Source organism: Mauremys mutica, chromosome 3 (genome assembly GCF_020497125.1).
Source record: "Mauremys mutica isolate MM-2020 ecotype Southern chromosome 3, ASM2049712v1, whole genome shotgun sequence".
In the NCBI taxonomy this organism is placed as follows: Eukaryota; Metazoa; Chordata; order Testudines; family Geoemydidae; genus Mauremys; species Mauremys mutica.
In genome coordinates, this window is record NC_059074.1 from 147,300,398 (window position 1) to 147,312,006 (window position 11,609).

Below are 11,609 nucleotides of genomic sequence, written 5' to 3' on the forward strand. Positions count from 1 at the left end.
CTGTTCCAGTATTTGCAGCAATGAAAACCCTAAGTAGGCCACAGCCCTTTACGTGGCATGTTCTAAGTGTGGGACACCACTGCACCCAGGGTGTGCTTGGTCCAAGGGCTTTCTCACATTACCACCACACCCTGTGGTGTCACAGGGTCGATATCAAATGTTTCCATGTAAAGAAAGAAAAAAGGAGAGGGGGAGATAGATGCTCTTTATCTATTGTCCTGCCAATCAGGAGAGTCCATGCCCCAATGTTAACCCAGCCCAATGCTGTCAGCACCAATCAGCTTCTCTCTTGTGACAGTTATTTATTTATTGAAATCATCTATGTCCCACCCATTTCTGCCTTACAAATTATGCTCAAGGTCATTTGGCTTAAAGTGCTGCACATTGGCAAGAATCTTATGACGACTTCGGAAGGGTCCTAAGTGTAACATGCTAGGTGCCTCGCCCAGAATCCTTACCCAGATGCATCCCACCCCTAGGGAGAGGGCAGATAGAGACAGCCAACTTTGGGAGGATGGGGAGGAAAGGTGAACAAAAACGTAAAGGGGTTAAAGAAGAAAAGAAGTCTGGCAAGGTTACATGTTGTCGTCATGTTCCATGAAATTAACTTTCTGTGCTAGTGGGGAGCCAAGACTGTAACCACAGATTTGCTTTAATCACTGGACAGCTCCCGGGAGAGGTCAGACCCAGATTCCCACCCCTGTAATCTGTAGCATCTGATGAAAACAATTTGGACTGAATTAATCTAGGGCTAATAGGCAAAGGCTGCAGTTCTGTCTCCCCTGTGCGCTGCCAAAGTACGACATATTTACTGCCTGCTCAGACTAATGATGTTCAAAGCGGAGAAGGGGAAAAAGGAAAAACAAGTTTACCCTTCCCTACAAAGGGTGGATAAACTGGATAAAATATATAAAACCAAGTCTGAACAGTGCATTCCCTTGAATGGGTGGACTGCTGAAATGCAGCACAGACCCAATATCTGCAACCCCCTTTGAGAACTAAGACTGAATGCTAGTTATGCACATTTCATCAAAATCTCCATTCGCTCTGAGAACAGTTCTGTTTGTACAACGAAACAAGTATGGGTTTGAACCAGACATATCTGTCAGTTGTTACTTTGAGATACATAAGAATCAGTTTTCTTTCTTTCATTACTCCTGGGAGCTTTACACCATTCTCCAGGCATTATATATCAGGTATATTTGGGGGCTGAGACTTCTAGGTTGCAGGTTCTAATCTAGCCTAAGGTTGACAGTAACTGAAATTGGTTTTCATCTCTAATGGCTATTAGGTGACCTAGGTGAAATGAACTAGGATGTCAGTCAATTTACCAGTGGACAAGCGTCCACATCTCTAGAGCCCTGCGTGAACACAAAATTTGTATCTGCATCTGGTCCACAAAAATGGTTCATGGATATAAAGTGGATATCTGCAGATTTGCAGGGCTTTAGAAACAAAATCTGTATCCACATCTGATCCGCAAAATTGGTCTGCGGAGATCCACGAATTTGCAGGGCTCTACCCATCACATAAACCACTACCATAATTGGTACTAACTGGCCCAATTGCTGGGAACTTCAGTAGAATCCAAGGAATGAATGACCAATGGAGGCTGTCCCCTTCAAGGGCAGGGTTGAGGAACACTGATAAGGAGGCCTGATGGAAGCTTGACCTGCCACTGCCCATAGTGCCATTTTTGGTTGATTAAGAATCTTGTTTATCTGACACCAAAACTAAAATCACTTATTGTACCACTGCCTCAGGCTCCACTATCAGAGATGTTAGAGAAGTAGTAGTCCTGAGGTCATCTCTTCCATCCCCCTACCAGGAGCTAATGCAAGACTTCCCCGTATTATAGTGCTTTATCCAGTCCAATCATGTGTAACCCCAGTAATGGAGCTCACATGCTTTCCTTTGCTTTACAGCTGAGTGGTATCTCATAGATTCCTAAACTGTAAGGCCTGAAGGGACCACCACGATCATCTAGTCTGACCTCCTACACACTGCTGGCCACAGAACCTCGCCCACCCACTCTTATAATAGACCCCTAACCTCCGGCTGAGTTACTGATGTCCTCAAATCATGATTTAAAGACTTATAGTTAGAGAAATACATCAAGTAACAGAGGCCACAAGACTTCCCTGAAATAATTCCCGTTTGAACTAGAATCTCTCTTTTAGAAAAGTATCAGAGGGGTAGCCGTGTTAGTCTGGTTCTGTAGAAGCAGCAAAGAATCCTGTGGCACCTTATAGACTAACAGACGTTTTGCAGCATGAGCTTTCGTGGGTGAATACGATGCACTTGCATCCGAAGAAGTGGGTATTCACCCACGAAAGCTCATGCTGCAAAACGTCTGTTAGTCTATAAGGTGCCACAGGATTCTTTGCTGCTTCTTTTAGAAAAAAACATCCAGAATTGATTTCAAAATTCCCAGTGATGGAAAATCCACCAGAACCCTCGGTAAATCATTCCAATGGTTAATTACCCTCCTGTTAAAAATTTCAAATTCTTCATTTCTCAAGCACTCACTACTGCTGTGGCTAGGAAGCATAACTGAGATTTTTCTGGGGGCAAAAGCAGCATTTATTCCACCCAAACACTTCAAAATTTGAAAAACCATGACTGATACAAAGTCTAGACATACAAGAGACATACTGAAACAGAGATTATTTACAATAGAACTCAAGTTACTCTTCACAACTCCAATCAGTCCCACTGGAGTAAGGCACGCCTCCAGCTGTGGATTTGTCATGATCTGCTACTGCTCTGATTTACCAATCCACACCACCCCCCTCATCTTTCTCCAGCCTCTCCTTTGATTTGCAGCAAGAGAACTGGATATATAACCCAAGACTCACATTCATTCAAAGGCCAAAACTACTGCCGTGATGGCCTACATTCCCAGCCTGCTTTCTGAGACCAAGAATGCAAACTTTCACACGATGGCTCCTGAGATTCCAGCCAACCTTCTTAAAACAAGGTGAGCTTCCCTGGCGTTCAGTTTTCACCTCCCTCCTGAAGATTAGTATCTAAGGTCCAAACTGAATGCTTCTATGGGGCAAACTGCATAGCCCAACTGCAAGCACACTGACCAGCCTAGCTGAATTACAGCCCTAATCTTAAAAGAGGATCATACCTTTCATCCAGTGATGGGACCTACAGTGAACTCTGATATTAGAACTCTACTCTTGGGCTCTAAAGCCACAAACAGCACAACATTCTTATCTACAACTACCTCTGTGCTTCCAAGTAGCCCTCTTATTCTCACCAGTGGCCGAACCTCCTACCAGAGAGCACTAGAAAGTGATTCCTAATATTCATCTTAAATTTCCCTCTGTGTAATGAGGTCTCACTGCTCCTTGTTCTACCCTTTGCTGACAATACACGTTTGTACCCCTCCCTTGGTGATCAAAGTGTTTTGGATTACTACCTACCCAGACTTGGGTTAGAGTGCGGGTGCTGGGGGTACTGGTGGCCTGTGCTATACAGGAGATGAAACTAGATAATCCTCGTGGTCAATTCTGGTCTTAAATGCTAAAACCCCATTTTATTTGCTGCATTTGATAGGCTGAATCTTTGTTATTTCCTGGCTCTCTTTGCAATACCCACAGACTACAGTGCTGAGCACATTAGAAGTCTATTGATTTTTAATTTCTCTAGGTTCTTAAACTTTGATCCATGAAACACTTGCTGGTGACCTGATGAAAGCTAGTTGGTGCTGGCTCCTTGTTTCCAGTTGCTCAGCATCACATAAAAAAAACCTAAAACCACATTACATTCTTTCCTAACGTTACTTTTCTGTGTAAGCAATTGCTGTAGTTATATATTCTGCAATAATGAACTGGAAAAGAGTTCCTTCAAGACAATCTTTGCATTAAAGTGTGGGCAGCACTATGAACTAGATAAGTTCATGGAGGATAGGTCTATCAATGGCTATTAGCCAGGATGGGCAGGGATGGAGTCCCTAGCCTCTATTTACCAGAAGCTGGGAATGTGTGACAGGGGATAGATCACTTGATGATTACCTGTTCTGCTCATTCCCTCTGGGGCACCTGGCATTGGCCACTGTCGGAAGACAGGAGACTCGACTAAATGGACCTTTGGTCTGACCCAGTATGGCCACTCTTACGTTTTTATGAAAAAAATCTGATCCCCAGGATGGATAGTATTTTTCTATCCTCAGTGTTTGCAACTCCTCCCAATTTAGTATCATCTGCAAATTTATCATTCTATTTCCTGATTCTTCTAGATAATTACGAAGACCAGACCAGCCATTGGACCACTTCCCACAATCATTTCTTATTGCACTCTGCTCATAGTGTGTTCAATCCATTTATAATGCTTCCATCCTAGCCAATTTAATTTCGACAATATTTCACTAGACACTATCAAATATTTTATTGACGTTTAAATCCCCCACTTACTGTGTCACCTGCGTGGAATAAGTTTTTGTTCAGCATGATTCTTCATAACCCCTCAACACTACTTGTTGCTCCTAAGTTCTGTTATCCGGTGAGTGCTCAATGTGGTTCTCCCCTTTTGTCTGTTCTATACAGGAATAGAGGTTAGATTTCCCAAAGGGCAATTGCCAGGACCATATTTCTCTTTCTCACATGTTTATCTCATTCACTATTTTCAAATCCTTTGGTACCTCCCCAGTTTTTTATGCCTTCTCAAAAATAACTGCTAATGGAGCAGTTGGTTTGTTGGCTAATTCCCTCAAGACCCTGGAGGGCTGCATGTGATCATGACCTGCTGGTGTGTGTATAAGTCAATGTCTCTAAGAATTTCCTTACCTGCTTTTTTGCAATAGCTTATTCACAGGATTGTCATCACTACCCAATTATTCAAACTTCTTTTCCTTATTTTTCTTGTTATAGATACATGAGAGTAGCTCAGCCATTTTAGAATCACTCTGGCTTTCAACCCCCTCATCATTAGTGGGCTTACTTTCTCACAAGTATTTATTTTCCTCCAGATGTATTTGTATCTATATCCCCCTAATCCCACTGGCATTAACTTATTCTGCATTTTTGGTTGCCTTATCTTGTAACTGTGCATTCTTGTCTGGTTCCCTTCCTTTCTATTTCTAGTACAGATTTTTTTTGTTTGGTAGTGGGGTTTTTGGCTTTATTTTTTAAATGCAGTTTTTGAAAAGCCCCTTGTAATACTACCTTCTCCAAGTCTTATTTCCCATATTATGGGTTTTCAAAGGCACTTTTGGGCCTTTATTATAGGATTCTCTACTGCCTTCCAACAGTGTATTTTAAAAATTCCTCTATAACCCTCTCACACTAGATTTCCCTCAAAAATACTTGTTGAAAATCCATTTCCTTTTATTGACAGGAAAGGAGTTTCAAACACAGAAAGGCTATTTTTGCGGACACCTCCATATCCAGGCACAACTTTGTATAAAACAGTTATTGGGCATTTGTCATGTTTCTAAACACTTTCCCCGGCCCCCTTCCCATTTTCCACCGTCCAGTTATAAAGATAACTGATGGCAATGAGAAGCTTGCAGTGTTTGGAGACATTATATCTAATTCCTCTTTGGGAACAATGACTCAAGCTTTCTGAGCTACCTGGAGTCAGGAATAGGCTTGAACAAGCTGCCCAGCAGCGGGTTTACTACCTAGAGTCCAGTTGGAGGACTGATTCAATGTTGGATACTGGGGCACATTAGAAAGATAAATCCATTCCAGATCATATGCTGGGTGGCGAGGGATGCATGTTTCCAAAGTTCTAACACAGGGGTAGGCAACCTATGGCATGTGTGCTGAAGGCGGCACGCGAGCTGATTTTCAGTGGCACTCACACTGCCCAGGTCCTGGCCACCGGTCCGGGGGGGCTCTGCATTTTAATTTAATTTTAAATGAAGCTTTCTTAAACATTTTAAAAACCCTGTTTACTTTACATACAACAATAGTTTAGTTATATATTATAGACTTATAGAAAGAGACCTTCTAAAAACATTAACATGTATTACTGGGACGTGGAACCTTAAATTAGAGTGAATAAATGAAGACTTGGCACACCACTTCTGAAAGGTTGCCAACCCCTGATCTAACATGTCCTATCCCTTCCTTTCCGCTGCACGCAAACTACTCCAGACCAGATATGAAGGATCCAAAGGAGGGCTGTGTGATAGGCAATGTTCCCTAAACTGTGCACATTCACGATCACATAGCAATCTTCCATGAACCACACATCACAAACCATACTACTTACAACTTTGACTCTGCCCCCACCTCACCATCCAGCTCCAGTTACTGCCTCCCATTGGCTGATTGTTTGAGAGCTGAGAGACAATAAGGTTCTGGCCAAGGCACCCCAGCAGCAGGCAGGGCACACCTCTGCCAATGGGGAAGAAGTAACCAGAGCTGAGTGGTGTGCCACAGAGCCAGTGTCGGTGGGAATGGAATGCAGCCTGTGACTGGGCTCTGGAGTCCATGCACCTGGACACACCACCAATTGGCACAACACCACTCACTCACGGAGGGCAATGCCCCATGCCACCTGGCTCTGGTTACTGCCTTCACATTGGCTGTGGGAACTTGGAGCTTTTCTGACCGTGGCCAGCCTTGCGCCTCTCTCTCCCCCCGGCCCACAGGTCAGGTCACACCTCTGCCAATGGGGAAGCAGTTACCAGAGCTGGGAGGTGTAATGGTTGAACCCCTTCCTTGCTGGCATGATGGAGGAGCAGCCTGTCAAATTCAAATGGCATTGCGACCTGACGACCCAACGCACAGGATCCAGCTGCTCCCAGTCTCTGCCTCCACTCTGTTCCCCCATGGATGGAGGCTCCACCACGTGAGGCTCTGGGAAGTTTGTAAACCGCTAAGTACAAGGAAAATTTAGAGGACACATTGGTAATAGGATAGTAGTTAGCACAGGACTAGCCAGCTGTGCTTAGATGCTGTTCATCTAAGCCAGTTGTGGCTTTGAAGGAACTGCTCTCGCACAAAGGGTTTTTCACTAAACCTTAAGGAAGGGGAGATGGAGCTATTAATCTTTATTCTGCCCAGGAAGCTAAAAGAATGGCAGGCTGTGCAGTTTAGTAGCAGCATGAGTACAGCTTTGAGAATAACATTCAACTAGCTAAGTGTCACCACACTTACCTCATAATTGTATTTGTGCTTCAGGTTCCAGCGACAAATGGGACACTGACCAGAAGGGTTAGGAGGAGTTGGGGTTTTGACATCTTCTATAATTTTGCCCTCAATCTGGGAAACAAGTCAGAGGATACACTGATCAGATGAAGAGCCCATAGTTCAGGCCTACGTATACATTCGGGGTATGCAGGCTTATCGCTCAAGTTCCAACAGCTTACTCAGCACTGTATGAACATAAGAGAGTCCCTGTACTAAGCTGTTTATAGTCAGGTACATATAGAACAAGCATTTCAGATGTACATAGGAGCTGGCACAAGTCCAAAGAGTCATTAGGGCCTGGTAAGTCTTGATCAATGGATTTGTGTTGAGTAGTGGAGAGCTCAATTAATTCGAATCCCTCCTATTTTGCAGACGTTTCATATTACTTTGTAGGTAAAAAAACTGGAGAATTCAGACTGAGCTGTCTACTTCTGCGAGTGCAAGGTAGTAGTGATGGGGACAAATCCTTAGTGTTTGAGTTTGGGTCGATGTCACCCAGTGAGGTACTAGCTGTTGGGAATATTTCATGCCACAGTCTGTGTTTTGGACCAATGCCCTTCTTGCCCAGTGAAGTACAGTTAAATCACCGCGGGCAGATTCTCTCAGTACATATAACTTTTATTAAAGAATCTGTTGTACAGCTGGATGACTCTCAAAAATCATCGCTTGATATTAACAATCTAGCCAAACACAGGCCAGCATCTAGTATTCTGTTCTTTGTCAGTCTGGGTTTAGACCTGGTGACATTAAACACTGCACTGACTCATTTGATAAACAATTCCTTCCTGGTAATAGATAAAGATCTAGCATCCATGTTGATTTATCACATCTATCAGCTGCCTTTGATACTGCTGACCACGAAGTGTTGTTGACTTGTCTGTGAACCCTAGAAAAGAGCCACATGCCCTGAGTGGCTTCAGTCTCATCTCTTGGGAGAAATTTCAGAATGTATTTTTTGGCTCCTCTACACCTGATTACTTTTATGTAGGTTTCTGTGTTGTCACACCATGTGTTCATTGTGCGTACGGGGCCTGTAGAAGGGCTAATAAGGAGGCATATAAGTTTATGTTTTCGTGGGCTGATAAGACCCAGCACACTCATCCATACATGGTAAATACCTTTCTCAATGTTTGATAAAGATCGGAATACAGATAAAGGCTAGCTGTCTGAGGTGGAATCCAGAAGAGACTGAAGTGATGTTGGTAGGATGGGTGGAAGATATGAGGAAGACTATGTCTGCCTCTTAATTGATGCTGTGTGCCCACCATTTGTTGAGAGTTTCCTCTCTGTGGATATTGATAGATCTCCAGGTGCTGTTAAGAGATTATGTAGCAGAAATTATCAGCATCTCTCCCCCCCCCCCCCACCATTTACATCTGGCCATGAATTTGTGACCATTTCTTTCAAATAAGGATCTTGCTACTGCGATTTACGCTTTTGTTACCTCAAGTCTAGTTTATTGAGAAGTGCTCTGGATGGAGCTTGGAAGTTGAAGACTGTGCAGATTTCAGTAATCCACTTACATGAAAGTCCCTTGTTTTTGAATGGAGACGCTTTTAGTAGGGGTGTTCTCCCTGAGGGGCTTCCAACATTAGAGTTCATTTCTCCATTTGGGCTGAAATAGCACTGATCTTTTGACCTTCTGGGCATGGTGCTGGTTCATCTTTTTCTCCAGATTTTTGCAGAAAAGCATGCTGAGTGCTGGTGCACATGGACTTGAGGGTAGGAAAGAGAGAGATGGTCATCCATCCCCCAATTCCCATGGCTGCTGATTGGTTTTACTCTTGTTGGTACAAATATGTTAAAAATACAAACAATTTCATATCAAGGACACTTTTATGTTATATAATGAAACAAATCTAAAATAAATATAAAAACTCCGACCCAGTAAAGTGCTCAGATTTCAGTCAATACATGATATCTAATGTAAAAATAACCAGAAAAGAAACCCAAGCTTTTTAGAGAACACACTTTTTGGTAAGTGCTGTCTTGCCAAATCTTGTCTACACATCACTAGCAAAGAAAGGACGATTGTTGGCCACCTTTGAATTCATCCGGTCACTCCTACTTATACCTGCTGGTAATATAACAAATCGCTCTCCTTCTTGGTGTTTGCCTTCCTCCTGATCTAGAAAACGGACAGGATCTCAAGTCCACTGAGGGCCCCAATACTTAGGGAAGGGCTGGAAGGACTTTTGGAAGCTAAGACCCCATAAGCCTGTGTTCTTGTTCTGAGAAAAGGGTGTTATGAACTTGAAACCAAAGAAAAACTTCTGTGTGGGGTCTGCCAGAATCCATTTTGGAATTAGGATGATTTCTGGTAAGCTTACTAGTATGCATGTAGGTTCTTCTATTGTTTTTAATGTTTTTGCTTTATTGCTTTTACCTTAAGAATAAAATGTGCTTGCTTATAAAGAGTTGTGTAGTATATTAACTGTGGTAATTACACGGTTAACCATCTCTGAAGAGAATGCAAAAAAGTCTGTCTTCTGATGGGGATATCAGAGTTTAAACTGCTCATCTTGGAAACACCCCAGTCTGAAGGGAGAGAGATGAATTCCACCACTCAAGAGGAAAGGCTGGGGAAGCAGAAGCCAAGAGTGCTCCCCTTGCTGAGGGGACTACAGGCACTGAGCTGTGATGTAGGCTTTAATCCATACCATGTGTCCCTCATTTTCATTGACCCATTGAATATGAAGGATTCCAACCCCCTTCCATCTAACAAGTCTCCCCCCCAGCCAGGACCTCCAATGTTAGCATGTACTGTATGTCCCACCTCCAGACAAAATATGCCAATGTGACCAAAAAAAACCTCCCAACAACTTCATCCCTGAAATTTCTAAAGAAAATGTGTTTCTACCCATACTACAAAAATGTGGCTTTAGAAGTAGTGTGTATTGTGACTTGGAAAAAAGTAATAACTTACAACAGTTGTACTTCCTTCTGTAACTTCCACAACTGCAGAAATAAAAGTTTGAAAACAAGGTCAGACATATTCAAGCTGGAACTAGTGACTTTCTTTTAATTAATAAACTGAAATTATGTACAAACAAAACATGTGGTGGACAGAAGTCAGGGATGCAAGAGTGAGTGTGATTCCCCAACAAAGCAAACATGAGGTATGAAGACTGCCAAAGATAATGCTTTACTGGTGGGCAGTTGCAGGCAGAGTAACCATAGGAGACCAATAGGCAGAGCAAAGGGCAGGCCTTTCAAACTGGGGACCTCTCATTGCTTAATTTTTATTGTTTTGGAGTATATCTGTGGTGTGTTCAAAAGTTTTATGATTTCCCTATAATCTCTGGTAATTCTGATCAAGGAAGTCAAGAGACCCTCTTAAGTAAAAGCAATCTTAAATGTCAAGCGTTTAGGCTGCCTTCAGTGTTTTTAGTTTCTCCATGGTTAAAGCCTGTGTAGGGAGGAAAGAAACTTCCTTGCCCTTCTGGCTGTGACAATCTTCAGACAGAGTACAAACACCTTGCTTTGTGAAACTAAAAGAGCAGAACTGTGATTTTGGAGGTTCTCCCATTCATAATGATGGGAAATTAAACCTGAACCTTAATTATTGCAACTTTAATGACAACACAATTATTTCTATTTGTTTTAGATTACTTATATGTCCCTTAGCATTGCAGTAACTCAGTGGTGGACAATCATCAATGGAGTGTATCTGCACCCCACCCTTTTGAGGAAGGGAAGCATTATCCTCATTACACATCTGGGCAGATAATGTGACTTGTCCAAAGCCTTACGGGAAGCGTCTGTCTAAACAAGCACCTGAGATCAGGTCTCTTGAACCCCTGTCGCTAGCCCCACCCCTCGCGGGTCGCTCACAAGCCGACCTTTGCCACGCAGCTCGGCGTGGGCAGCACCCTACAAATGCCAATCTCAGCCCCGGGCGGGCCGGCCGGACGATGTGGCCGATGGGCGCCTCCTGGTTCTGGGCCCAGCCGCGGTGCCAGCAGCAGGGGTAGATTTTACCCTGACGGCCAGGAGCCTGCGGCCCTTCCCCGCCCGCTGCCCCCCTCGCTCTGACCAGGGCGGCAGCGCAGCGCTGGCTCCCTCCGGCTCGCGTCTCCCGGCAGGGGCGCGGCGCCCCCCCCCGGACTCACCCTGCCGGAGCGCGCGGGTCGGAGGCCGGGCCCAGCCGCCCCCCAGCCCCAGGAGACCAGAGACCAGCCGGCTCCAGCCACCGCGCAGCAAGCCGGGGGCCGCCATCTTGGGAATCGGCCCTGATGTGTGTTCCCCCCCCCCCACACCCCGCGCCACTTCCGCTTCCGGGGCGCTCGGGCCCGCGGGCGGGAAGAGGCCGGGCAGCAGCCTGCGACGCCGCCATCTTGGAGCGAGGCGCAGGCGCGGGGTCTCTCGCCAGCCTCACGGGAGGGGCGGGCTCAGAGGCGCTGCGCTCATTTGGGAAGCTTGGAGGCCGGGGCGCGTCGTGGCCGCGGGGCCCGCAGC

At 44.7% G+C, this 11,609-nt stretch overlaps 1 protein-coding gene across 1 annotated transcript in view; it reads right to left on the reverse strand.

The window, feature by feature from the left end:
* Nucleotides 1-11,395, reverse strand: part of MRPS18A (mitochondrial ribosomal protein S18A) — a 28,342-nt gene extending 16,947 nt beyond the window's left edge. The window contains exons 1-3 of the mRNA XM_045010073.1: nucleotides 11,264-11,395; nucleotides 10,078-10,109; nucleotides 7,119-7,223 (exon numbers count right to left, since the gene is read on the reverse strand). Of these exons, the coding sequence (XP_044866008.1) occupies nucleotides 7,119-7,223; nucleotides 10,078-10,109; nucleotides 11,264-11,369 (243 nt within the window). The 5' untranslated portion in view covers nucleotides 11,370-11,395. The remainder of the gene's footprint in view (nucleotides 1-7,118; nucleotides 7,224-10,077; nucleotides 10,110-11,263) is intronic.
* Between the last annotated feature and the right edge of the window lie 214 nt (nucleotides 11,396-11,609).